A 27,764-nucleotide genomic window follows, 5' to 3' on the forward strand; every position below is an offset into this window, starting at 1 on the left:
GACAGGACTCTTGGCAGCGGCTGCCGTCAGCTGCTGGGGAACAGAGGAAGAGGAAGGGGTGGAGCTGCTTTGCGGTTGGACGCGAAGCAGTCCCCCGACTGCAGCGGGGGCTGGTCAGCTGTCTCTGGCGCTGCTCGGCCCCTTGAGAGCCTGCGCCTAGACCGGCGGGACACGGACGGGCGAAGCGGCCTATCTAGGAACTCGGGCAATGCCCCGCCACGGAGTATCTCCCGGCCAAGGCCACCCTAGATCCGGCGGGGAGACGGAATCGGACCGGTCCCGGGGGTCCCCCAGACTGAGGCTCCTGTGGATAGGCCTGGCTCTGGCGCTGGCCCTGCCCGACTCCCTGGTTCTCTGGGCCCCTGCCGGGGCCCACCCTCTTCCCCCCCAAAGCCATCCCGCCAGGTTCGGTCGCTTAGTGCCCCAGCTCCGCAACGCCTTTGGGTGGTGGAATCTCACCTGCCCAGTCTGCAAAGGCTTGTTCACCGCCATCGACTTTGGGCTGAAGGTGAGCGCTTAAAAGGGCTGTGATGGTGCAGCCAAGGGGAGCGCTGGTGGGGGCAAGGGCGAGGGAGGTGCTGGGCCTGGGGTCCTGAAAAGCAAACCCGATGGGGAGGCTGGCATCTATCTACAGGCCTTCACCGGATTTGCTGTTTTTTAGGGGACACCCATGATTACACACCAGGACCACCTCCACTGTGACCTTGTGAAGAAAGGAAAGAGTGCAAATTGTGGGCCGGCCACTGTGCTGGCCATTTTATATAGGTTAAATCAAACCTGTGAGGTGTTCATTACAGTTGTTATCTTCATTTTACAAATGATTAGAGTCTGGAAGAGGTGAAGTCACTTGCATAAGGGCACACAGCTGGCGGCTAGGGGAAGGGCTGGGACTTTTTTCCCTGTACATCTGACACTGAATCCCCTGTGCTTAAACTTGGCACCTCTAATCCAGAGCACCAGGCCTTGTACCGGTTACTCAACAAGGACTTGAATTCAGAAACATCCAGGCATGTGGGACTAGATAGTGATGTCTTGACCCTGATGGGATTATGATGAGTGCTAGTTGGTCACTGAGCTCTGCAGTGTTCTCCAGGGCCTGCCCCAAACTGTGGACAGATATACTACCCAGCCCAGATTTCAGGGCACTCTGCAGACAGTGTCTGAGGAAGCCAGCTGGGTAAGCAAAAGGCCTGAAATGCCACTGCCTCCTGAGGGGAAGAGGAAGTATTGGCCTGGTGCTGCCTGAGTCACAGGGCAGTGTCTGTGGGAGGCAGTGTCTGTGGGAGGCATTGAGGTCTCTTCACAGTGGCACTGAGGCCAGCCTGGCCCCAGTTTGGAGATGGAGGTACAAAGGGTGATAGCCAGGGTTGGCCTGTTTCCTGTACTGCCTCTGACCTCTCATCACTGGTTCTTCCCACTACAGAAGGAGCCCAGTGTGGCCTGGATGGGCTCCATGGCCACCAAGCTCTGCAAACTGCTGAAGATAGCACCGCCTACTGTGTGCCAGTCAGCTGTCCAGCTCTTTGAAGATGACATGGTGGAAGTGTGGACACGCTCTGTGCTGAGCCCATCTGAGGCCTGTGGTCTGCTCCTGGGCAATACCTGCGGGCACTGGGACATCTTCTCATCTTGGAACATCTCTTTGCCAGCTGTACCAAAGCCTTCCCCACAACCACCCAAACCCCCAGCCCCAGGCGCCCCTGTCAGTCGCATCCTCTTCCTCACTGACCTGCACTGGGATCATGACTACCTGGAGGGCACAGACCCTGACTGTGAGAACCCTCTGTGTTGCCGCCAGGATTCTGGCCTGCCACCTACCTCCCGCCCAGGTGCTGGATACTGGGGCGAGTACAGCAAGTGTGACCTGCCCCTGCGGACCCTGGAGAGCCTGTTGAGCGGGCTGGGCCCTGCTGGCCCCTTTGATATGGTGTACTGGACAGGAGACATCCCCGCCCACAACGTCTGGCATCAATCACGTCAGGACCAGCTTCGGGCCCTGACCACTGTCACAGCCCTTGTGAAGAAGTTCTTGGGCCCAGTGCCTGTGTACCCTGCTGTGGGCAACCACGAGAGTACACCTGTCAATGGCTTCCCTCCCCCTTTCATAGAGGGCAATTACTCTTCCAGCTGGCTCTATGAGGCAATGGCCAAGGTGTGGGAGTCCTGGCTACCTGCTGAAGCCCTTCACACTCTCAGGTAGCTGAGGTCCATGGAAACCCAAGAAGAGAAAGGTGGATGATAGGGAAGGGAGTAGAAGATCTGGGCATGACCTGTAACTATTCTATCATGAGTCAGCTCTCCTCACTGGCCCTCCCCCACCTCTGAGCCTAGCTTCCATCCCTACCCTTATGTCCAGACACCCTCCCTCACAGGGCTGACAGCATAACCTCTCCATGTCTTTGCTCATATTGGCCCTCTCTAAAATGTTGGCACCCCCCATTTTAACATCCCAACTTTCCCAGGCCCAGATCATATTCCTTGTGAAGGGCTTTCCCATTCTAGCTCACTTATCTCTTCCCTGAACTCCTAGAGCCCTTAGCCTTCTGAGCCCCTTCATCTCAGTCACATGGGCCCTACAATCAGTACTGTTTTTTGGTCTTCAGCTGGAATGGGAGCTTCTTGGTGGAAGTCCTGTGTGCCTCTGCCTTCTACCCAAATGCTTAGCACAGGACTGGGTGAGCAGGACCTGGATTATGAATGAGTGTTGATCTTCATATTCACTTTGTTTCAGAATTGGGGGGTTCTATGCCCTTTCCCCACGTCCTGGTCTCCGTCTCATCTCTCTCAATATGAATTTTTGTTCCCGTGAGAACTTCTGGCTCTTGATCAACTCCACAGATCCTGCTGGACAGCTCCAGTGGCTAGTGGGGGAGCTTCAGGCTGCTGAGGATCGAGGAGACAAGGTGAGGGAAAATGGTGAGAACATGGTGTAGTAGTTGCTGGTGGGGGTTGGGAAAGAAGCAGGCCCTTTGTGACCGGACTTCTATCTAGAGCCAGAACACCTGTGAGCAGAGAAGCTTGGTTTTCTGAGGCTCCCAATAAGTGTTCCCTGGGAGTTCGCCTCCTGGTCCCTCTTAGAAGCCCTTTCATCTACTCCCTGTCTCTGGCCAGCAGTGCTGGCCGTTGTGGGAAATGAGTACCAACTTTTCCTGGCCAGGGCTGCCTGAACCCCTCCTTGCTCTGATAATTTGTTTGTTTGTTTACTTGTTTATTTATTTAAAAGATCTAATTGGCTTTATTGAACAACTTATGAATCAGGCAGCATCCCATCTAGCAAATAGAGGGGCATTATCCCTGATAACCCTCCTTAACTCTCCCTGCAGGTACATATAATTGGCCACATTCCCCCGGGGCACTGCCTGAAGAGCTGGAGCTGGAATTATTACCGAATAGTAGCCAGGTAGGAGGGAGGTGGGAAGAGGGGTGGATGAAGGTTGGAAATTCCTTTCAGCATCTTATTCCTGCTGCTCCATTGGGGTAGAGGCTTCTTAGTTCAGTGTGTGAAGAAAGAAGCATCCCATCTCCCCAGATTTCCTCCCCATCCCTAGAACCTTCTGAATATAATTAGTGTCTTCTGGCAGGTATGAGAACACCTTGGCTGGTCAGTTCTTTGGCCACACCCACGTGGATGAGTTTGAAGTCTTCTATGACGAGGAGACCCTGAGCCGGCCGCTATCTGTAGCCTTCCTGGCACCCAGTGCCACCACCTACATCGGCCTTAATCCTGGTGAGTGAGGTGGAAGGGAGCTATTAGGATAGAGGAAGTTGGTGGGATAGAGGAATCAGAAACAGACTTGGAGCCAAGGCTGGCAAAGGGCAGGTGGGACATGTGACCCCTCCCTGGAGTGGCCTTGGCTCCTTCCCTCTCCAGTCAGTTCTCCCTCCTTGCAGGTTACCGGGTCTACCAAATAGATGGCAACTACCCGGGGAGCTCTCATGTGGTCCTGGATCATGAGACCTACATCCTGAACCTGACCCAGGCTAATGAACCAGGAGCCACGCCACACTGGCAGCGTCTCTATAGGGCTCGAGAAACCTACGGGCTGCCCAACGCACTGCCTGCCGCCTGGCATGACTTAGTGTATCGCATGCGGGGTGACACGCAACTGTTCCAGACCTTCTGGTTTCTCTACCATAAGGGCCACCCGCCCTCAGAGCCCTGTGGCATGCCCTGCCGCCTGACGACTCTGTGTGCCCAGCTCTCTGCTCGCTCTGACAGCCCTGCTCTATGTCGCCATCTAGTGCCAGATGGAGGCCTCCTGGATGTCCAGAGCCTGCAGCCAAGGCCACCTTTCTGCTAGCACCCCCAGGGCCCAGAGTTGGGAAAGTGGAAATCTTAGAAAAGGAGCAAAAACCCCACATGATAGCTGTGGTAAGAAGTGCATCTGAGACCCAAGCACTCCAGGGAAACAGGACCTTCTTTCATGGAGCTGGTTTGGCTAGATAAAGAAGGGGCAGCTGCTCTGCCTGGGCCTGTCCTGGGACTACTATTGTTCATGGCTGTGGAGCTAAGGTCTAAGTTGGCACTGTGCCAGCAGATCAGACAGGAGCTGTGCTGGCCAGCCAGGAACCCTGTACTGCTGCTGTCGCCTGGTTGTCAGGCTATTAACATAAAGATATGGACTCCAGACCCCTCTGTGATCGTCCCACTTACTTCTTTTAAAGCTTGGAGGGCAGGGCAGCTGAGTGGCTCAGTCAGTTAAGCCTTCGGACTCTTGGTTTCAGCTGGGGTATGATCTCAGGGTCGTGGGATAGAGCCTTGAGTGGGGCTCTGCTCTCAGAGTCTGCTTGGAATTCTCTCTCTGCCCCTCCCCCTGTGTGTCCTCTCTTTCTTTCTCAAATAAATTAATAAAATCTTTAAAAATAATAATAATAATAAAATAAAGCAGGGAGGGCACGGTGGCTTTGGGAATATGAGCCTAACTGAGGGGTCAGGGTACTGCAGGTGATGATGTAATGCAGGCACAGGAAGGCACACGGCTTAGCAGGGCAGACAGACTTTATTAGTGATATCAGTACAGCAGAGGTGCTCATGGAACAGGGGGGAGGGGACCCATGCCTGAACCAGTCCCCTCCTGCCCCTGCCGGACCCTACCAAGATGGGGCCTGGCCTAGACCAGTTCCTCCTGCTCCACCTGAAATGTGGGGGTGGAGAGCCAGGGGCTGGCTTTGCTTCTAGCTCCCCTTATCAATCCAGTATTGTCACTTCCTTGCAGGGATTAGGTCTCTCTCTCCCCAGACCCTAAGCAGGGAATCCCAGCTACTGGGGAGGGGCCACTTTGGTGGGCAGAGGGGGGTGGTGCTGAGGCCTAACAATAGCCTCCAGGGCCCCTCCCTGCCCCATACCCTTGAGTTCCCTGGGACCCAACGCAAGCAGGTGGAAGGAGAACTGAGGGCTTCAGGGGGTATGGGCCCCCAGGCGTTTGGGCTTGAGGGAACCCCACAACGACTGAACGCCCCTGCGGACAGTCCACCCTACACGCCGGGCAACAGACTCAGCAGGGGGTGCTGGGAGGCAGGAGGTGGAGGCCTGGGAGCGTGCATCCAGACACTTCTGATAGCGGAGCTGTAAAGAGGCAGGTGGGGCAGTCACTCTCCAGCCTGCCCCCTGTGAGGTAGGCGTCATCACACCACCACCCTACCCACTTACCATGCACGCAGCCTGCACAGCCTCTGAGAGGCTGGCAGCATTGGGCTCACACCAAAACATGTGGCAGCAGAAGGAGGCTGGGCCGGCAGCCATGATGAATGCAAATGTGTGGACATCTCTGCCCACGGCCAGGAAGGAGAGGAAACGCACCCGACATTCCCCCAGCACTGCTTCCGTCTGGAGGGATGGAACCCGGTTAGAAAGGAACAGCCCAACCCTCTCTTCCACTGGGCACATCCACCTTACTGGCAGCTCTTCCTCAACCACCCCAGACTCCCCTCCATGGCAAAGCACAGCCATGCCTTCTCCCACCCCAGCCTTTACCTGCTGATGCAAGATGGTAAGGGTAGCAGGAGCCACACTGACGTGACTTGGGGTCCACTGCTCACGGCTACTGGAGGACAGGACTGACTCCAGGGCCCCATTTATCACATCCACTCCTGGAAGATAAGGACACAAATATGACACCACTAGGTGTGGGGAGAGGATACCCCAGAGCCTTTGCTCCATCCCCACTTGACCAGTCCACAGCGCTGTATAAAGCTGCACAGGTATCCCTTCCTTGGTACCCTCCTCCTTGGCTTCAGTGATTTAGCACTTTTCTGGTTTCTTCTATATTGAATCCTAGGCTTAGCTTTCTTCACCTGACTCAGCTTCTTCCTTCAACCTTCAAAATGAACTGATCCCCACCTAAGCTCTGACCTCCCCTTATCCTGGCTCTCAGTGTTCACCCATGTTCAGACATTTACTGCATCGTACCACAAGAACTCCCAAATCAGCACGTATTAGCCACTCCTCTCCCAAGACAACCTTTGTTTTGTTCTATATCCACTTGAGGTATGTTGACTTGTGTGTGTGGCAGTGCATGCCAGTCATTACAGTGCACAATCCCATGCACACCTCACAACAATCGATTCTTTTATCACCATTTTACAGATAAGGAAATTGAAGTTTACAGTTCCCCTGCTCCTTCTCTTTTTTTTCTATTTTCAGAATTAGAAGGACTGTCAAATCTTAGTTGGATTCAGTAAATTTCTGTAATTTCTATAATGTGCTAAAAGGACAGTTGTAGCTTTTAGATCAATCAACATCCCCCTGTAAAAGAGTGGCTTCCTATACCTCAAAGTGCTATTAAATACTTGACTCTTGGTTGCACTCGGCCGAGAACCAAGGCAGAAGCAACAAATGGCATGGCAGAGGCATGGGTTCTGGTCGCTGCACTACTCATGAATGTGTGACCTACTGTCTTTACCTTCACAGCTAAGAGGTTAGAAGAAACGGCCAATGTAAAGACATGCAGCTCTGTGGTCCATTCCTGGGCCATCTCGCCCCTTTCAGGGCCTCTGGGCTCCCAGAGGAGCAGACCACATGGACCCTTTGTGGGCAGAGGACAAGGAAGAGGACAAATAACTTCCTCAAAGCCCTCCCTCATCTTGGCCTTGCTCATCTTACCTTTGGCTGGATCAAGGCCCAATTCCCCTCGCAAGCATGCAAGTCCTCCAAAAACTGGCCTCATCTGAGCTGTCAATGATTTATGTAGCATTTATTAATACCTAATCTTGGCAAATGCCCTGCTAGGCAGATGGGGAATACAAAGTAAGAAGAGTATGCCCTCAAGGGACACAGGCAGTAACTGTGAAAAAGCCTCTATCTGGAGTGCCCTTTCCCTCTAGACTATGTGAGAAACTCCTAATTTTCCTCCTTCAGGGTTCACCCAGGCCCCACCCAGGAAGCCTTCCCTGCTGCAGGGCAGAGAGGGAATGTTGCTGGGACAACTCTTAGCACATCCCAAGGACAGAAGGCAAGTTTATTTCATCTCTGTGTCCCCAGTCCCAGCACAGGGCTTATCTACTTAAGGAATTCCAGACACTTGAGCAAGACACCCTCAAGGCAATACTGGCCAATGCGTTCCAAACTTGTATAACCAAGTAAGCTAGGCGTCCACAGACGGGTGAAAACACAGGCAGTTCCTGAGTGGGTCTGGTCCGATTGGCAAGGGCTGTGGTGTGTTTGACATTTATGTCAGTCAGTGGAAAATCTCAAAGACTGTAAGTGTGGACAAGATATCAAAGTCAAACCATTTAATAAGCTCATAGGGCGTGGGGGTGGCACTTGGCCTTGGAGCATGGATCAGCACAGCGGTGGGGAAAGTAGTCGAACACTGTGGCCTAGAAACAATCTGCCATATTTGGTGACAACTCAGGATTAAAAACTTACCCTGACCCTTAGCCCTGCACTCCGAATCCCCCTTACTCTACTATGCATTTTTCCCCCATATCAATTGTTGCCTTTCAACATACTATGTAATTTCATTATTGTCTGTCTCTCCTGACTAGAATGTCAGCTACCTGAAGGCAAGAATCTGTCAGTTTTGTTCATTAATGTGTACCAAGAACCTAGAATAGTGCCTTGCACAGAGCAGGCATCCAATAGTCACTTGTTGAATAAATGAATGATTTATGAATGAATCAATATTGCAGCCTCATGAGGAGCCAATGTTAAACTCCTAGAGGTTAAAAAGAGAGATGAGACAAAGCAGTAAATAACTTTAAAGACTCAATAGAGCAGACCCGTCGAGGTAACGGGCAGCAGAGGGGCAGTCAAGGATCGCAGACAGTTGTTTCATTATAGTGAGAACCTACATGAGGTGGTGGGTTGACAGGGGAGTAGGGGTAATAACTAGAAGAGGCAACAAGGGTGTGGAAGTTGAGGGTGAAAAGAGAAAGAAATGAAGCAAAGGCGTAGAGGTCAGCCAAGCTTCCTTCCTGCTCCCTAAGCATGATTTTCTCACCCCCAGCTCCATGTCTCTGGCACTGCCTTGAATCCAACTGGAGTACCAACTCCCCTCCGCAAATCCAGGCCATCTTTCTAACCCCAGCTCAATCCCCACCCTTTCTAAGATGGGTTCCCTTATAGGATATAAGGTGCTGGTCATTAAAGTCAGCACGGTTTGAGGGGAAGAGCAGACAATTAAAGATGACCGGGGTTTGAGTCCTAGGCCTACCATCTCCTAGCCATGTCATTTGAGGCAGGTCTCATTCATTGTTGCATTTGTCTGTTCATTTATCCAGCCACCAAACAGTTGAGCTCTTCCTAAGTATCTTTTGATATGATATCTGACCACTTCTTGAAGTGGCCTCTTTTGTGCCTCCCCCTCTCTCTCCTTCTGCTCTCACAATCCTTATAATTTCTCTGTCCATTAAGTGCTGGAAGGTCTAAAAGCTAGGCCTAGCCTCATTTCTCTTTTCACTGTGGGCTGCCACACTCATGGTTTTGATTACCTCTATAACCCAATAATGCCACACTTTAATCTGTAACCCAATCCGCTCCTCTGTGAATCCAACTGCTAACCCAAGTTTGTTACTCAGCTTCCCCATCAAACTTGGTATGTCTGAAACTGAACTCCAATCTCCATACCAAAACTGGCTTCTTCCAGTGTCTGCTACCTTTAGAGAATGGTGTCACCATCCGTTAATTTCCAAAGCCAGGAAGTCAGGAGTCAGCCTGAATACCTCCGTCTCTCCTCCCACCGTCAGTGAATCACCAAGACCTGTTGATTTTAATTACTAAACACCTCTTGAGTCTGCACACTCTTCTTCAGCTCCACCATATTCCGTGATACTCTTCTTATCGGCCATGGCTACTCCAAGATCCTCCGAATTGATTCCTCACACCCACCTCCACCTGCTAAACATCTTTCTCCATGGTACAGCCAAAGCCAGCTTTTACAAAGTTCAAATCTGATTATGCCAAGTGCTTTCCTGAAAACTCAACTATAGCTCCTTGCTGCTCTCAGGATGAAGAACCAATGGTTAATGTGGCCTCTGACATCATATAAGGTGTGAGTGCCACCCAGCTCCCAGCCTCTTCTGGCCCCAGTGGCTTTCTCTCAATGTCTTTGAAGTACCAAAGTGCCTTCCACTAGGGTCCTCTTCTACACTGTTCATCCTGCCTGGAGAGTTCTTCCCCTGCTTTATTCCTATCTCCATCTCTATGTTTTCCAACATAGTTTTATAGCATCTTGCTACTTTCTTTCAGTGAATAACTCAGCTAATAATTAGACATTTATTATTAATATGATTATTTGAATAACTCCTTTTTTGTTTTTGTTTTTTTGCTTTCTGGTTTTTTTCTGCTGTAACCTTCTGTAACCTCCACGAAAGCTGTGGCCATTGTTCTCCCAAGACCCAGCCCAAGGTGGGCTTCATAGGAATTCGTTAAGTGAATGAGCAAATAAATAACAGGTACTGTGAAAGCACTGGAAATATGAGACAACCAGACAGGCTCTACTCAGTTTCCTTATCTACAAAATGGGTATTACCATAATCCCAACCTGACAGGACTGTCAAGACTTAAATAACAAATAAGGAAGTACTTCACAAGCAATAAAGCATGTCACGACTATGCTCACAGCTTCCTCTCTGGATGCTCACAGCCTATCATCCTTAGCACTGCAGTACCAAACCCAGCTCCCAGCTGCTACCTGGTATTTACAGTCATCTCAGACCTGCCTCCCAAACCAATCAAAGCTTCTCCATGGGATGCAATAGTGCATCTCCCGATGTGCCTGGTTCACTGGTTCAAACTCAGTGAAGGCATGCCAACTGCTACTATAGGCAGAACACAGAGTGCAGATGGGACAGAGGTACAACAAGCTGGGATGCATTTTAAAGGGCAGAGTGACGTCAAGCAAGAAGAAGGTCTGGTAAAAAAAAGGCATTAGGGGCAGAGGGTGAGCATAGCCTTGGTATCAAGGTGGTGGTCCCTGGGTGAAGAAGAACACACATACCAACAGGTTTAGCAACAGGCACGTTCCCCAGGTAATAGACTTGGAACTTTTGTACCAACTCATTCTTAGGTGCTGGAAATTCCACTGTGGGAAAGAAAAGAGGGATCAGTCATGGTGGCAGACCTTGCTCACTCTCAGTCCCCACCACCAGGGCATAAGCTGGATATACACCCAGCCAAGGCCCTACCTCCCCCACTTCCCCATCTCCCTTTGACTTATTTGATCCAAAGAATTTAGTCTCCATGTGCCCATGTCCACGTAGTAGTTTGTGCCTCCTCCTGAGTCACTTCACCTTTGCTGACAAAGCTGAGCTGGACCTGGCAGGGTTGTGGCACTGACCTTGGAAAGGGACATCCACCAGTTTAGAGTGGTCCAGGGAAAGTCCATTTACCAAGCAGCGGGCATTACGCCTTTCGGCCATGATCTGAAGAGAGGAGGGCAGGAGCAAGGGAGAGTCTGTTAGGTCTTCGGTGCCCTGGAGTCCCCCACCCCCACTCAATGACCCCACCCACATCCTTGTAGAGCAAACGCAGCTAGTCCAGGGAGCAGAGGGGGCCGTGCCTTAGAGCAGATCTCATGCAGGCTGGTGGCGATGTTCTTGGCAGGTGCCTCACAGCGAAACACGTGGCACTTGAGCATCTGGGTCAGCTTATCGCGAGCTACGTAGGCAAAGTCCCTGTTGGGGGAGGGGCACCTCAGTGTCTCCCAATGCCATCCAGTGTGAGGTGTCATCCCTACCCCACCCAAGCCCTCCCTGTCCGTTGCGACTCCTTCAGGGCTTCTGCCCTTGGGCTGGTGTCCTGTGGGTGCCGCCTTCTGGCTGGGGCATAGACAGGCAAGCATGCCGAGGTAGGGGAAGATGGGCGAGCACAGCGGGCAGGAAGGGGCAGGGCAGAATAGGGGAACTTTGGTGCTTTGAGGCATCTGGTCCAGGTGTGGGAAGAGGAACAGTCAAGGTAAATTAGACATAAGTACCTCTCTCTGGGTCCGGCAGCACAAGAGAGGCAAAGAATAGAGTTAGGAAGGAGGGCCCCCACTCTGACTGCTGGATGCACCCCCACCCGAGGATCCCCAGCCCATCTCCCACCTTCCACTGTCCCGCCCGACGCCCCAGACGCGGATGCTGACAATGGGCTGGGCATGCAGTAGGGCCTGACTCTGCGGCTCCACCAGCTTTAGTGTCTCGTCTTCCAGCTGTAGCAGCAGGTCCTTTCCCTGTGGGCCCAGGAAGCAGGCACTCAGTGGAGCCCCAGCTGGGGAGGTGGCCGATCTCTGCCACCTCCAGCTCAGGGGAGGTCAGCCACAGCTCTGGGCCCCTGGCCCTGGTGTGAGACCACCCGCCCTGCAGGCCTCACTCTACTCGAGTCACGTCTGTCATCTCTTACATGATATGGTTTTACGTGATCTGGTCACTGCTAGAAACCATCTCCCCAGGCCACCACCTGGGACTGCACACCCATCTCACCAGGCTGTCATTTGCGGGGGTTGTCACCTCCCTCCCCCAGTCATCGCTTGGGCAACCCAGGTCTCTCACGCTCTCTCTCTCTCACAGCTCCCTTCCCTTTCCACTGAACCGCACCGCCAGCTGAGCCCTCACCTCCCCCCAGCCCCCAGACATGGGGTCGTGCAGATTGTTTTTGTGGTAGGAGAGCTGCCGGATGCAGTTGTTGACAGCCACGCTGCTGCGTCCAGGAGCCAGCTCCTCCTCGGTCATCTCCACCCAGCCTAGGGAGCGCACGGCGAAACACTGCCAGACACAGAAGAGGGGGTGGGAGGTACAACCGGAGGACCCCCCCAACACAGGATGCTCTCTGCTAAGAGCAGAGGAGTTTCTGACTCAGAACATGGCAGCTGGGACGGTGTTCTGAGCTAAGACTGAAAAGCTCCCCAAACAGGATATAGTTGGTGGGAGGGGGATGGTCTCAGATGAGACCCCTGCCAGTACAAGAAAGCATCTGAGCCAAGCCTGGATAGACCCCCTGCCAAGGTGCTGGATTGGCTGAGTTAGACTCTGACATGCTTCTGGCTCAGACACAGGGATCTGTGCTAAGACTGGAAGAGCTCCTAACTCAGGACCTGGAGAGCTTCCTGAGACCAGAGATGCCCCCCAAGAACATGACACAGGGGGTCTCCTGCACACAGAGGAGCCCCAACCTGGGGAACGGGCATTGGTCTTGAACAAACCTTGATCCCTGGGTTGGTATTCCGTGGGGGCAGCTTCTCCTCCTCTTGGGGTAATGGCTCTGGGCTGGAGGAAGATGGTAACACTTGGTACAGATCCCTGAACATGAAGCTGTCCTATGGTCCCTCCCAGAGAGATCCATTCTCCTGCCAGCACATTCTATCATGCCTTCCCACTCACCTGAGACTCTGAGCTGGGAAGGGCAATGTCCCCTCCTCAGGGTCCTTCAGTCCCAAATCCATAGGAGCCTCCTCACTGGGTTCATCCTTGGGAAAGGGAGAGAGGGGTCAGGGCCAAAATGATGTCCCTTCTCCCCCTCGCCCATTGTGAAGCAGGTCCCCTCACCTTCCAAAATTCTCCATCCTCAAAGCCTTCTCTGTGGGCAAAGCCTGTCCAAGTGAGCTAGGAAGAGGGATGGGAGTGATAAGTGGGTGGCTCGTCTGCCTCCAGCAGCACCACCCCTCCACCCTTGGACAAAAGACAATAGGCGTGTGAGCTCACCTGAGACTCCTCTTGGGGGCTGCTCCCCTGTGAGGGAGAGGCCCGGCCCGGGGGCTCCCACTGGGTGGTCCCTGTTGGGATGTGCCAGTAGTAGGTCCCTGAGGTATCCTGGACCCTCATCCATCCAGCCGGCAGGTCGGAATCCGTCTCGAAGGCGTTGGGGTTCCAGAAGGAATCTGCTGGGTAGGGGGACTGATGAGGGTCTGCCCACCCAACAAGCAGACAATAGGTACTTATGCCCAGTCCTCTTGCGGAGACCCCATGGTGAAGAGGAAGAGATGAGGGAAGGCCCCAACACAAGGTTCCTGCTTCCTCCTAGAGCTTGCAGTCTGGAGTCACAACATGGGGGACCACCAGCCGGGGACATGACTCAGGTCTCCTCCTGGACCCTGCTTCTGGCTAATGTGCCCACATAGAAGGAAGGAGGGGGGGCAGAGAGAAGGGAAGGAGACTGGGTGACCCTAACTGACCTCCTGTCATGGATATCCATCTCTCAAGTACACGGACTTATCAGCAACTCCCGCACACATGTGTGCATTAGAATACACAACACATACAAGCCCTACTACGATCCTGTGCAGCCATCACACAGAAAATACCCGCAGAGACAGCAGGTATCACAGTCAGATGCACACACATGAGCAAGGGCAAACACACACACACACTCCAACTCCAGCCATAGCCTAAGGCAGACACCACACGCAGAGGTATGCACACACACAGTTGTATGTTTCAGCTCCCATCACACGTGTGCAGAAGCCACACCCACAACAACCCCCCACACATGTGTGGGTACCACCCAGACAGTGAATGCACACTCAGTAAACCTCTGCCACATGTGTGCAGATACCACAGACACTCATACCCTAACCCCTGGCACACACAGATGCGGGCAAACATTCTCTGCACATGTACACATACCTGTGACATACACCCTTCTTCTTCTAGCAGAGCCACACCACTCCAGCTCCGTAAGCCAGCTTCTGCCTCCTCTGCCTCTCCTCCCCACCCAGCCCCAGCCCACATCAAGCCCAGACTTGGGCTACCCCTCACCTGGGCTGCTGTCCTGCAGGATGATGGCCAGGAAGAAGTCCTGGGAGAACATGGCGCTGGTTCCCAGCCCCTCCTGCCTCCACCCTCCCTCCTCACAGCCCCTCCAGCCCAGCCAGCTGGGCTCACAGCCTGGTGCTGGGCTGCAGAGAAAAGCTCATCCCGCCCCCTTCTCACCAGGGCAGAGCGCCTGCCAGGCAAGATCCTCCCCCACCTGGCACTCACTAAGGAGGGGCCAGGACCACCATGGGAGGGGACCTCCTTTGCGTGGGGATGGAGGGTCCTCATAAGACCCCAGCCCTTCCTGCTCACATCTCTTCTTTCTAATCCTGGCTCCCCTCCCCCAATCCTGAATCTCCATCCCACCCCACAACAGGCACCACAGCACCACAGTCAAACCTAGTCTTAGGGACACCAGGAAGCTCAGCACCTTGGGAATACCTCAGCCACCTGGGGCTCTGCAAAGCCTGGAGCTCTCAGCACAAAAAGGGTGTGGCTTCAGGGCTCCCAGGGATCCCTCCCCTGCCCAGAACCTGTCCTGCAGTTTGAGCCCCAAAGTGAGCCTTGAGGGCTGGGCCCCAGCAAGCTTGAGGATGGGCTTAGGGCTTCCCAGAACAGCCCCCCTCACCTGCCAGGGCCCAGCTAGGCTGCAGCGTCTCCTCGGCAACCGCAGCACCAGGCCGGCTGGGAGCGCCCAGACTGCTGACGTGCTTCCCGTTACCAGGGAAACGAGGAATCCTGACTGGTCCAAGAGGCAGCACTGAGGATACAGGCAGTCCCCAGACCCAGGCTGCTGGGCAACCAGGCACAGGGGTGCTGGGAGCAGGTGTGGTGACCCAAGGTGGCTGCACAACTGATGGGAGAGTTATTTCAGCAAGATGTCTTACCACCCTGTTTGCAAATGAGGTGGGCCCACAGAGGAGGGGCTCTTCTTGCCTGCCCAGCCTTCTAGGTAGCCATTACCACCTTGTTTCCCTCCACCCTCCCCTTTCCTCACGCCCCAGGGACTTAGAACGTCCACTCTTTCCAAGGGACCCTCTATCACCTTCAGGGCTCTCCTGTCAAATCTTCCGGGAACACGAGCACCGAGGGCGACCGTGCCCTCCACGGCCACACCCTTCTTCATGAAGGATCATACACCTCTTGAATCTGGGGACCAATTCGTCTTCTGACTGAGTCACGAACACCAATCCATCTGCCATCCCTGTTAGCCTGTACCTTCCTGCTTCAAAGAGCGTCATCCTTCCGATCTGTCCTGGAGGGGCCGCTCTCCTCCTCTCTCCCCAACCATCTGGGAGGCCCTTCTGGAGCCTGGCATATCTCCCTCCAAGCAGAGCCCCACTCAGGCCTTTGCCGCCGCATGCACACATTTATTCCAGAATGGACATCTCCCCTCTTGCGTCAACTCATTCAGGCGCTCACACACAGATTTAAAGGTTTGTGTATCATTCTTTCATCCATCCACGCATGTCTTCATGGTGAAACCGATGTAGTCATTTGCTCGGGAGTCAGTGAATCACGTAATGCTCTCTCCTCTTCTCCATCCCCATGTCACTACAGGAGTCCAAGCTACTACCTGCAATTTTTCCCTGGAGGCTGCAACAGCCTCACAGGTGGGCTCCCTCCTCCAGCTAGTCTCCTCCAATCTGGACTGCACATTACAGCCCACATGACTTTTCGAAAATACTGATCTATTCTCCACTTTAATACTCTTAATTGTTTTCTCTTGCCCTAAGGATAGAACCCAAACTCCTCCCTGGGTTTGTGTGCTGTTCTCAGCCCTTAACCTCTGCCTCTCAACCTTATCTCTGATCACCCTCCACCCCTTGTCTCTCTCTCCCTGCGTGGCATGCCCCTCTTCCTCTCCAAGCCCAGCCTCCCTTCCTCAATCTTCACTGGACTATCACCCAGTCCTCCTTCAGGGATACATGTAAAGGTCATGCCTTAAAACTGACCCACCCCCTCTCCCGCATCACACACACAGGCAGGGCTGGGTCACCCTGCTGCACCTTCCCCACCCCAGTGCTCACCACGCTGATCAGAGCCGCCTGTCTATCTCTGTCTCCCCCACTAGACTGTGAGTGCCATGAGGACAGGAACCTCTGTCCCCTATAGTATGCCTCTCAGCATTTAGGACAAGACCTGACACCAAGTATGAACCCAACACAGGTAGTTAAGTTCATTCACTCATTCACTTATTCATTCATTCATTCATTCATTCAGGCACTTATTCAATCAAAAATCCTAGGCTGGGAAGGGGAAAATAATTTTGCTCAATTCTACTCCGTTCCTACATGAGCCCAGACTTTCTCCGTGGCCTTCAGGATCATGGCACCACAATTACAAAGGAGTAAGCAGTGACTGGACCCTTTCCCCAGGCTGAGGCTACACCACTCCCTCCACTTTCCAGAGTCTCCACCAGAGCCTGATCCTTGGCCATCGCCTCTCACTGAGGTCAATCCCCATGCCCAGCAGGCCCTTTCCACTTCAGCAGTTCCAGCCTCCTTCTCCCAGGAGGCTCCCAGGTGCAGCTACTGCACTGACCATCCCAGCAGCCTCTGAGCAATCACGCCCTCCAGTATTTGGCCTCTGACTCAAACCCCCAGCCCCCCAAGCTAGGGCAGAGTCTGTAAACTAGCAACCGATAGACCAATACAAGAGTCAGACTTTGTATGGCCTGCATGGTGCTTTTTCAAAAAACAGAGTTGGTTGTTAATATCTAGAAATTGAGATATTTCACATCAGTGTCCAGTTTTCAGTTTACACTGAAAAGTGTCATGAACTGGCTCCATTGCCACTACATTTCCCCTCACCCAACCCTATAAACAGAGTGAAGCAGCAGCTGCTCCCTTCAAAGGAGGTCCAAGCAATGACCATGGAAAGTCACTAACATCACAGAAAAGAGAGGCAATCAGACTTTGCCTTTGATGGAAGCACTCGATACCACCTATGAGGTGTCCTTGCAAAAGCAAAACACCAAAAAAACTCTCAAATCCAAATCTGATCAAGTCTCTGGAACACACTACCAAATTTGCAGGAAATCTAGGGGAAGAGAAACCTGCTCGATGGCACCACAGGGACAGAGTCTGCAAATTCAGACCACGGAAAACCCAGGCCAAATAACCCTGTGTCACCGATTTAAAACGACAACCTGCAAGCAGAAATAAAGAGAGACAGAGGGATGGAAGCGTAACATACAGCTCAGAGAAACTTTGAGATACACGTCCACCATCAAAGGCTCAGGTCATGATCTCAGGGTCCTGGGATCGAGTCCCGCATTGGGCTCTCTGCTCAGCGGGGAGCCTGCTTCCCTCTCTCTCTCTCTCTGGCTGCCTCTCTGTCTACTTGTGATTTCTCTCTGTCAAATAAATAAATCTTTAAAAAAAAAAAAAAAGGTCTAGGACTACTTGATTATTGATTCAAAATAATCAAAACTTTTTAAATAGCAGAGTGAGGGATCATTTATTAAACAACTGGGAAATCGTAAACACTGGATATTTGACAATATTAAGGAATTACTATTAAATTTTTGTATGCAATATAATGGTACTGGGGATTGTTTTAAGAGTTTTGTTTTCTAGAAATGCATGGGTGAACACTTACGGATTTGAATGTTTGCTTTAAAATTACCTAGGCTAGGGCCTGGAGTAGATCAGGGTATAGATGCAGCAAGTTTAGTCATGTGCTAATAATTGCTGAAACTGCATCATGGGTAAACTGGGCTCACTATTCTAGTCTCTCCACTTTCGTAGATGTTTGAAAATGTCCATAATAAGTTTTTGGAAAAGGAAAGGGGATGATGCACTGCTCTTGGCTCCATGGCTCCATGAACTGCATGCTCCCCTGCAAAGGCTCCCCAGTTTGGGGTTTGGTACGGTGTCTGTTGCCAGGGGCACAGCAGAGTCCTTCCGAGGCTCTACTTAGACTCCAATCCACAGAACTCCAGGCTTGTAGCTATGACCCATCATCTCTGTCCTCTGTTCCTCAACTCTGTCTGCATCTCTACGTGACAGAGACTCAATTTATTTAAATGGGACACATTTAATGATCAGTCCTTGGAGTCCTAATACCTACTTTCTACTTTCTCCTCCTGTCCAACCCCACAAAGGATCTATTTATTCTTCCTTTATTTCCTAACCTTTAGTAAGTATTCTATTCCTGATACAAAGAATACAAAACGGTATCCTCGTAATGCCTTGAGTGGTGCTCTGCATACAAGCCCCGATCTCAGTCTTTCTGGGTAGACCTGCGTGGGGAGGTGCTGTTGCCTCCAAACCTGGCCTGGTAAAAGCTGGCTCACGTGCACGTGGCTCACTGTGCCGCATGCACCAGTGCAGGGTAAGCAGGGCTAAGAACTCGGGTCTAAACACAGTTCCACTATAAACACAGAATGTCTGTGACTATGGGAAAGCTACTTAACCTCTCCAGGCTGACTTTTCACCATCTGTAGCACAGGCCCCATAATAGTATCAGACTCACAACATAATTATGAGGATTCAGTACAATAACGCTGAGCAGAGGGCAGTACCTTGAAAGTGCTCCCTAAATGCAACAAGTCCACCATCCATCAGCGTCCATGATGGATGGATCTATCAGTTTGTGCAAACATTCTGAATATAGGAATAGTTTTGTTCAGGAAAACCCAGTTATGGCCTGCTGAGGACTGAGGACATGGGCTCTGTGGCTCATGCCCTGGGCTGGCCCTGGCCTTGATTTGGAGAGGCCTGACCTCTGCCCTCTTGCCCTCCCATCTTCCCCATGTCAAGCTCCATAAGGTACCTGTGTCCTCCGGGGAGCCGTAGGAGGGGCTGCCCTGGGATAAGGTAGCCCAGCTTGAGTCCTCGTCACTGGCCGCACTGTTCCGCATGCCAAACAGGAGGCTGGCACTCTTGCTGTGATCTCGGGGACCGTCGGCAAGGGCCTGGGGTCTGGGGGGCACCTCCACACTCTCCGGGGGCTCAGGCAGCCCTTGGGGAGAAGACAAGTCCTCCTCCTCCTCCTCCTCGTCCTCTTCCTCATCATCCTCCTCGGCCTCCCCTGCCGCCTTCTCCTCTCCTTCATCCGGCCCCTGCTCTTGGGTGCTGATGATCAGGCCAGATCCTCGGAGCCCTCTGTTGGCCGCATTGTGGGCAGAGAGCTCCAGCTCAGAGTACAGGTGCATCAGGCCTTTGGGGCCCAAAGGTGCCATCTCAGGCTCCTGACTGGCCTCCTCTGCCAGGGTCAAGGTCACGTTGCGGTTCTGGTCACGATGGGCTGTGGCAGCCCGCCGGAGCTGGTTCTGGCCCTCCTTTAGCCACTTGGCATTGGCAGGGCCTGGCTCAGGCCCACCCCCCTCCCCCATGGCACTGCGCAGGTCCTTGGGTCCCACAGCCGTGGCCTGCAGCTTGGAGTTGAGCAGCTGGTTGTGGGCAGCGTGCAGGGGCAGGGGTAGGCTCAGAGCGGGGCCTCCGTGGCTGTTGGCATTAATGGCCGACTGGCTCAGTGATGACGGAACAGACATGGCCTTGGCAGATCCTGCGGGTGAGGAGAGGAGACCGCGTTGAGCCTCCAGGTGGGAACAGCAGCACCCCTACATCTGCCTGAGGCTGTGCTCTATACCTCCTCGACTCCCTCATGCTCAGCAGACCAGCACCCACCAGTCTGTGTCCTGGGAGCTATTTTCCCATGACAACGACTAGGCTTAACTCCTGTCCCCTCTCACCACCACCCACTCAACCACCATCTCCACCAAAGGCTAGAGCCAGGTCTACAGTCTCCCCTGGGCCCCAGTCCCCAGTCCTGAGCTTTCTGAGCCAGCACAGCCAGCCCCTGCTCTGCCCTCACTCCCAACGGCAGAGCCTCCACACAATGACTCTCTGTGCGTCCCCACCCCCAGCTGATCCGAGCAGGGCTTACTGTGCCAGGGACCCAGTTGCTGTGGGACTGGCTCATGTGCTCTGGACACTGGACACTGGCTGCCCCCTTCTTCTTGCCATGCTGCTATCCACAGTGTCCCAGTGTGAGCTCCCCAGGCAGTATTCCTATCATCATCAATCACTGGGCTCAATCAGCCCTGAAGCCCAGCCTTACTAGGGACTGTGAGAATAGGAGAGAATGAGCTGCAGACCCATCTCTCAAGGGCATGGACCTGGGAAGGAAGGTCACAGAGGAAGGACCATCAGCTCTAATTCACAGCTCCTTTGGCTGGATGAAACTACATTTTGATGAGTGTTTCTATTAGGTACCTCACTTTGGGCACCACTCCATCTCCCAGACCCTATAATGTCCCATGTCTGGTGGCTCACTGCAGGGGCTTTTGACCTGTACCCTCCAGGCCTTCAGGTCTTGATCTGAACATCACCTTCTCAGTGAGGCCTTCCTCATACCCTTTTAAAACTGCATGCCCCCATGCCCTCTCTCAGCAACACCCAAACCTTCCCTGGTGCCTAGAACCATCTGTCAAGGTATTTACCAATATTATTATTACTATTTGTTTAATGATTGTCTCCTCATGACTATAATTTCAGTTCCATGGTGGAGGATTTTTTCTTTTTTTCAATGCCATATGCCTAGAGCTTAACACAGTAATGGCACAGAATGGGAATTCAATAAATATTTGTTGAAAGGCCCTCCTATTTCTTCCAGGCCTGTTCCTCTGCCAATTTCAGAAAACATACTTGGGCCACGTTACCGTGTCTCAACCACTGTTCATGGTGGCCCAACCAAATCCCATCTGCCCTTCATGTGAGGGGATCTTCTGGTCCACAGTGACAGCCTCCCCCCACTTCCTGTCTCCTTGGACCCCTCTCACTAGAAGCCTTTGAGGATCACTTTCTCTGCCTACCTGTCCTTCCAGCCACATCACCCAGTGATCCCACCATCAAGGTCTCATTGCATCCTCCCCATCTCTCCTACCTTCCATTTCTCTACTCCCCTCCCTCCCTGACCCCTACTGTAAAGTGCTTACTCCCTGGACCCTCACTGCCACCACATCGCTGGCCATTCTCCCCGACCAACCACTACCCAATTCTCCCTCATCCTGGCCCCCTTAGCTCCTGCTGCCCACTTCCCCCATGCCCTCCCTGAGTCCTCCCATAAGGTCTCCTTGACCCTTGTCCCCAGCACACAACTCTCCCTCACTGCCTGCCTCTCACTGCACACCTCTCTCTCTGACTCCCACTGTATGGTTCTTTTACCTCTATTTCTCACCTGAGAGTTCTCTCCCCACCCCAAAACCCCACTGAGGAGTTCTTTCTCCCCCTGACCCCCAGCCCTGGTTCTCTCTGCACCTCACTATAGCTCTCAGCCCTGAACACAGCTTTAGGCTGCCTGTCTCTCAGGTGGAGTGCATGACGCCTTTCCATCCTGCCTCCCTTCCCAGACCCTAGCACAATTCTGTGCGCAAATCTGTGACATGCATTGAAAAAATGTTCCTGTCTGTGTGTCTGCTTCATGTGGAACTGCTGGGGCACTTGGTGTGGCTCCACCTGGGCAATAAGCAAACTCATGGTCACTGGCATAAACGAGAAAAATAAACAGCTCTGCCACTACCTAGAACCACAGTAATCTTCCAAAAATGGAAACCAGATTGTGTCACTCCCCATTTGGAAAACTCAGATGGCTCACTGCTGCCTTCAGGATAAGGGCTGTGCACACTAGCAGGAGCCTCCTTGAGCAAATTCCTATGACCTCTCAGACCTCCTCCCCCTTCCCTGCCTCCTTCACACCTGACATTCCAGCCTCACAAAGGGTGGCAGATTCGAGAACATGTCACACCCTAACAGCTCTGGCTCTTTGTTTACAGTGCTCTCCCCCCACCCCCACCCCCGACCTGGAATCCTGTCTCCCCATGTGAGAACCTCTGCTCATGTTTCAAAACTTGGCTCAGCAGCACAGCTCCGAAGCAGTGAGCCTTTCCTATTTAGTCCTCCCTCTCCATGCTCAGGGGACCAGTCCCTCCTCCATGTCTCACGATAGCCGGTGCCCCACTCCAACCAAACACCTGAGACTGTGTCTTACTCAACTTCACATTCCCATTACCAAGGAGTGTGCATTGTGCATGTGCCACAGCGTGGGCCCTCAGGGTGGACCGAAGGAAGGATGGAGGGGACAGACATAGAGTAAGAGGAATTCGGAGGCTCAGAACTCAGAATCTGGAGGCTGGAGCAGACACCAAGATAAGCTTGTGTGGCCCTGTGGGCTGAAAGAAGGCAACGGGAGTGTTAGGGAGGGTGATGGAGAATGATGAAGTGTACCCAAGAAGGCAGGGCGTCCCAGAGCAGCGAGGACCAAGATCTGGAGAAAAGGAAGGGAGGGAGTTAGTGTAAGCCGACATGCTGGCCCAAAGGCTGCTCCACGGTGGCATCTCCATGATTGTCAGGATGGTGGGAGACCTGTGGCTGGCAAGCGCAGAGGATCATGGAGATGACGAGCCCTTCTCTGATGCAGCCAGGCTTATAGGAGGTGAGGATAGGACTGACCTCCTTAGCACTTGGAGGTGTGATCTGGGAAAGACACACACACTGTGAGGCTGGGGCGCTGAAGAGCCAGGTCTTCTCCAGGACAGCCCTGTCCCCCTGGTCACCAGGGCAGAAGGTACTAAGGGAGAAATGAGGAAGTTCTGTTGTGAATAGCACTGAAGCCTAGGTACCTGGCTCAAGGCACTGTGTGGAGCCATCACCTAACTTATTGTGGTCAAAGGGTGACCAGCAGCCCAGTATCCTCAAAAAGAGGCACATTTTGGGAGTTTGGTGTACCTGAAGCCTCTCAAAGGATGGAAAGAGTCACATGGATTCTGGCTCAAGGTAGGGAGCTGGGCAGAGCCCTCATGGAAAGGAGCTAAAAGAGTGGCGGCTAAGCCTGAAGGAGCTGCGGTGGGGGGCACATCCCACTCAAGGTCAAGCCTCCTGTAACCTGACAGCTTACTATTTGCAAGGCACTGTGCCAGGCATGGGGAAGAGTGATGAGTTATAAAGCAACGGTCCCTCCCCGGTGGAGCACAGAGATCAGCAGGGAAACCACCCCTTACTGTACAGAACAGTGCCAGTGTCTGGCCAGTCCCTGGCACCGATGAGCACTCCCTATTTGTTGAATAAATGATGGAGTACCGATGGGGAGCAATAAGGCACTACAGGGGTAAGAGTCTGTCTTCCTCTAGCCCAGACATCAGCAAAGAGCTACTTGAGGAAAGGACTTTTTTTTTTTGTTTAAGATTTTATTTACTCATTTGACAGAGAGAGAGAGAGATCACAAGTAGACAGAGGCAGGTGGCGGGGGCGGGGGGGGGGGACGGTAAGCAGGATCCCCGCTGAGCAGAGAGTCCGATGCGGCCTCAATAGGACCCCTAGACCATGACCTGAGCCAAAGGCAGAGGCTCAACCCACTGAGCCACCCAGGCAAAGTCCAGGAAAGGACTTTTAAGTTGATAGAAGAGCACAACTCTCCTGGGACCACCCCCTGCACTAGCCCTCGCTCCCAGAGGAAGACCTCCCAATCCTCCTTCACAGAGGAAATAGAAGCCACCAGTTGAGGGATGTCCTCAAACACAAACTTGCTGTCTTCAACACCTATCCCTTCATCCTTCTTCCTAAGACCAACTGCTTCTTCTGTTACTTCCCTCCTTCCTTTCATGACTTTCCAGGAATTTTATACCACTGTTTATCCATTTTCTCTTCTATATAATCAACCTCTCCTTCTCAGTGGGACCCACTATCTACCAATTTACATGCAGAATGTTTCTTTACTGACACTCCTCCAGTGCAACTAACTGCTCGCTCTCTCTCGCTCTCTCTCCCCCCTGCCAGCTCAAGCAAACTTCTTGAAAAGACTTGTCTCTACTCACTGTTGTCAGTTCCTCACCTTGCACTCACTGCTCAACCCTCTCCAATCCTGTTTCCACCCCCAGTACGTCTCAGTAACAGCTCTTGCCAAGGTCAAAAAAACCCTATGTCATCTCATCCAACCCACACATAATCTTGGTTGTATTCTCAGCATCCCTCGACACCCTGCTTCTCATCCAACTTTCATCCATGGCTTCCTCATGCTACATCTCCCAGTTTTCTGCCTACACTCTAATTCCTGTCCGGTGGCTTCTTAGACCCCTATGCTGGCGCACCTTCTTCTACCAGCTATTACACACTGGGATTTCTCATGGCTTATTCTTATGCCCTTTTCTCTTTCTCACCAAATATTCCATGTAAGTATTTATTCGTGTCCATAGATTTGGGTGTCACCTCATTGGGCATATACTGCCCATTTCCAAATTTACATCTCCATTTCAGACCCCTCATCCAAGCTCCAGACATGTACATTCAATTTCCTACTCAACATCTCCACCAGGATGTCTCAAAGGCTTCTCAAATATGCCTGCTTATGTTTCTCTCTCCCACACCCTTACTGGTCCTCTTTCAGAATCCTGGTTCATGGAGGGATATAACCACCTATCCTGTTGTGCAAATCAGAAGCAGGGGTACCATCCTTAACACTATCGTCTCCCTCACCACCCCCTACGTTTGATCAATCCCCAGATACTGATAATGTTATCTCCAAGGAAAATTTCTGGACTTCATCTACTCTCTTCATCCACTGTCATCACAATCCACACCAAGGACAAAGAACTTAAGGTCAAAATTATTAACGTGGCCTAAACTGTCCTGCTCGGTTTAAACTGGTCTCGGCCTTCCTCTCCATCTTCAGCCTCACTGGCCTTCTTTTGATTCCTCGAAGACCTCATGCTCTCTCCTTCCACAGTGTGTTCGCATGTGATTTTTCTCTTCTGCCTGGAACCTCCTTCTGGTAACCCTCAGCCTAACTAACTTGAACTCAACCTTTACATCTGAGTTCAAATGTCACATTCTCAGAGAAGTCTACCTCAGCTCTCTCTCTCTACCTCCCAGACCAGTTTAGCTTGTGCCCTTATGTATTCTCAAGGCACCATCCACTTCATGGTATTTATTACACTTGTCATTTTATTCTGATTCCCTCCTGGATTGTGGGACAAGATTGCAGTCTATTTTGTTCATAATTATATCTTCAGCGCATAATACTACCTGATATATAAAAGGTGCTCAAAGTTTATTTGCTGAATGAATAAATAATTAGATCGCTGCAATTTTTTTAAAAGATCACACTGTGTTGAGAGCATTTAATGGGAGGCAGGCAAGAGAATATATGCTATTAGAGCAACGAGGGGGAAAAAGAGTGTTGGCCTAGATTAAATCTGGTAGCAGTGAGGATGGAGTGAAATGAATGGATCTGAAAAATATTTAGGTAGTGGATGTGACAGAATTTGGTGACATTAGATGCAGAGGATGAGGGAGAGAGGTTAATCTAAAATGTGGCCCAGGAATCCAGCTTGGATAACTGATTGGAAAGTAGCCATTTCTGGGAGCTGTAGGAAGAACAGATTTGGAAGAAGGGTAGAGAGGGAACACATGGAAGATAATTCAGCTTGTGATCTGTAGGTATGGAATTTCTCTTGATTCAATGGGGATGTCATGAGGGCAGCTGTATATGGAGTTCAGAAAAGAGGTCTGGGCCGGATACATACATTTAATAATAATCAGAATAGATATAGATATAGATATAGATATAGTTATATGAATCTGAAGACTTGGGAGGGACTAAAATACCAGAGGAGAAAGTACAGAATAAAAGAACACAGCTCAGGACAGAACCAAGAGCCTTACCAACATCTAAAGGGAGGGGAAGGAGATGGTAGCAAATGAGACCATGAAGGAGCAGACAATGCCGGACAAGAGAAACCAGAAAAATGCTTCCAGGAGAGTTAACGCACACCACTGCATATACTAAAAGGTTAAAGGAGGAAACAGGAAAGTGTCCCTTGGAACCGGCCACATGGAGGTCTCCGGTGACCTTGGCTCCAGCAGTTTTGGTGGATGTCCACGACAGAGACCAAATGAAGTGGTTTTGAGAATGAATGGGAAGTGGAGACATGGAGACAGCAAGTGTAGGCAAGGTTTTGGCTTTGAAAGAGTAGAGAGAGATGGGACTATGCTGGAGGGCTGGGAATGCAAGAAATGCACAGGCAGATGCAAAATAGGTTCGGAATAACCTCTGAATTGGCGGTAGCAAAACTACTCTTAATGAGTGCTGCTGCGAGTGCTAGGCCTCCTGTCTGAGCTGGGGACACAGCCGGCCCCAGGGCACACCCCTCGGTCGCTGAGGGCAACTGAATGCGGCTTGACAGATTGCAGGCCAGGGACCCTGCAGAAAACCGTAAAGGCTCTGGCCACCTCACCCCACGTCCCATTCCCAGTCCTTGACCTCCCCTCCCCCACACCCCTCCCCCCATCGAACCCTCGCTTCGTGTACCCCATTCTCGCCCCTCTCCAGCCCCGAAGGACACGAGGTAAAGGTTGGGGAGGGGGCCTTGTGATGACCGAGGTGGAGCCTACAAGGGAGGGACAGGACGGCGGTCGGAATGCGCGCGGCTGGAGGACCGTCAGCGGGGATGGGGCCTGACCGGGGGACCCAGACCGAGGGACCAAAGGGAAGGGGCTGCAGGGCCCGCCGACTGCTGGGGCTCGGGATCCGACCTCCAGAGCTGGGCCCGGGCAGGGGCAGCTCTTACCTGCGTGGGGAGGCCCCAGGCCCAGGTGGCGGAGGTGGCTCAGACTGCGGGGCTCCGGCTCCGCGGCGGCTTCTCCATCACAACATCCCCCGCCCTGGAGCGCGCGGGCCGCGGGGCCGCGCCCCGAGCGTCGGAGGCGCGCGCGGGGCGGTGGGGGGGTGGTGAGGTAGCGCGGAGAGGCGCCATCTTGAGCCGCGCGCGGGCACAGGCGCGCGAGCCCGTCGCGGGCGACACTTGCCGCAGCTTGCCTGGGGGCTCACCCTGCGGGACCCTCGGGCCTCCGTGCACCCTACCGCCCCGCTGCCCCGGCCAGCCGCCAGCCCTGGGCCCGAGTCCCCGGGTCCCAGAGCTCTGCCCCTGCCTCCGCCGACCCCTGCCCAGCCGGGCACCGCCCTCCGCGGCGAGGCCCCGGACTCACCGAGAGCGCCCCGCCGGGCCCTGGGTCCGCACCCCCGCGCGCGCCCCACCCACGAGGCTGGAGCGCAAGGGGCTGTGGCTGTGGCGGGCCGCGGCAGCCTGGGGAGGGGCTCCGAGGAGGCAGCTGCTCCACTCTTGCGGCAGCAGTCCCTGACGTCCTGGTGGAGAGGCGATGAGGACACGGCGTCGGGAATAATAATAATAGATCGTATTTACTGACCAATTACACTATGCCGGGCTCCGTGTTAGAAGTTTTTCAGGCATTCATCCGCACATCAGACGTGTGGAAGACGCCACTGTTACCCTTATTTTTCAGAGGCAGATGCTGAGATTCAGAAGGGCAGAGCGACTTGCCTGCAGTCGCAAGTTAAGTGCTGAAATCAGACTGAAACCTAGACGTTTCTTAACACTCCAGCCCTGATGCCGAGGGTAAACCTGCGACACCAAGGTCTCTCACATATGTCTGATATAAAGCCTTCCCTGGTAGAAATTCGTAAGAAAGAAGGAAAAAGAGAGAATGTGGACGAAAAGTGTGAAGGAAAGAACGAGGGGCGCCTCGCTGTGCAGACTACTCCCTGGATTGTGGGGTAGTACTCAGTGGTCA

General features: G+C 52.8%; 2 protein-coding genes across 9 annotated transcripts; one reads left to right on the forward strand and one right to left on the reverse strand.

The window, feature by feature from the left end:
* Window positions 1–10,054, forward strand: SMPD1 (sphingomyelin phosphodiesterase 1). Of its 2 annotated transcripts, none has more exons than XM_082749116.1 (6): window positions 1–508; window positions 1,424–2,196; window positions 2,732–2,903; window positions 3,324–3,400; window positions 3,582–3,727; window positions 3,892–4,845. In XM_082749116.1, exons 1-6 carry the CDS (start codon window positions 209–211, stop codon window positions 4,299–4,301), a joined length of 1,878 nt encoding a protein of 625 aa, XP_082605242.1. In that variant the 5' UTR covers window positions 1–208; the 3' UTR covers window positions 4,302–4,845. The 2 variants fall into 2 exon arrangements, with proteins under 2 accessions (XP_082605242.1, XP_082605243.1); XM_082749117.1 differs by lacking the exon at window positions 3,892–4,845 and adding an exon at window positions 9,814–10,054 and having other exon boundaries at window positions 8–508.
* APBB1 (amyloid beta precursor protein binding family B member 1) lies at window positions 4,982–27,306 on the reverse strand. Of its 7 annotated transcripts, none has more exons than XM_082749112.1 (14): window positions 27,162–27,306; window positions 18,952–19,686; window positions 13,123–13,301; window positions 12,967–13,023; window positions 12,802–12,887; window positions 12,624–12,687; window positions 12,037–12,186; window positions 11,527–11,654; window positions 11,001–11,115; window positions 10,779–10,863; window positions 10,440–10,523; window positions 5,975–6,090; window positions 5,651–5,827; window positions 4,982–5,566 (listed from the first exon to the last, which is right to left on the reverse strand). In XM_082749112.1, the coding sequence occupies exons 2-14, from the start codon at window positions 19,670–19,672 to the stop codon at window positions 5,399–5,401; spliced, it is 2,130 nt and encodes a 709-aa protein (XP_082605238.1). In that variant the 5' UTR covers window positions 19,673–19,686; window positions 27,162–27,306; the 3' UTR covers window positions 4,982–5,398. The 7 variants fall into 7 exon arrangements, with proteins under 7 accessions (XP_082605238.1, XP_082605236.1, XP_082605235.1 ...); XM_082749110.1 differs by having other exon boundaries at window positions 13,123–13,298; window positions 27,162–27,293; XM_082749109.1 differs by lacking the exon at window positions 27,162–27,306 and adding an exon at window positions 26,744–26,933 and having other exon boundaries at window positions 13,123–13,298.
* Window positions 27,307–27,764: the final 458 nt, after the last annotated feature.

This window comes from Mustela nivalis, assembly GCF_964662115.1.
Source record: "Mustela nivalis genome assembly, chromosome: 9".
NCBI lineage: Eukaryota > Metazoa > Chordata > Mammalia > Carnivora > Mustelidae > Mustela > Mustela nivalis.

What these genes read in the sequence shown, in the direction of transcription:
- SMPD1 (XM_082749116.1), top strand. Translation starts at nt 209, where the DNA reads ATGCCCCGCCACGGAGTATCTCCCGGCCAAGGCCACCCTAGATCCGGC. An exon ending in CTGAGGATCGAGGAGACAAG is followed by an intron (nt 2,904 to 3,323) that starts GTGAGGGAAAAT and finishes CTCTCCCTGCAG; the next exon opens with GTACATATAATTGGCCACAT. An exon ending in CTACATCGGCCTTAATCCTG is followed by an intron (nt 3,728 to 3,891) that starts GTGAGTGAGGTG and finishes CCCTCCTTGCAG; the next exon opens with GTTACCGGGTCTACCAAATA.
- APBB1 (XM_082749112.1), bottom strand. Translation starts at nt 19,672, where the DNA reads ATGTCTGTTCCGTCATCACTGAGCCAGTCGGCCATTAATGCCAACAGC. An exon ending in GGTGGATGTCCCTTTCCAAG is followed by an intron (nt 10,524 to 10,778) that starts GTCAGTGCCACA and finishes TCTTTCCCACAG; the next exon opens with TGGAATTTCCAGCACCTAAG. An exon ending in GCCTGTTGCTAAACCTGTTG is followed by an intron (nt 6,091 to 10,439) that starts GTATGTGTGTTC and finishes CTTATCTTCCAG; the next exon opens with GAGTGGATGTGATAAATGGG.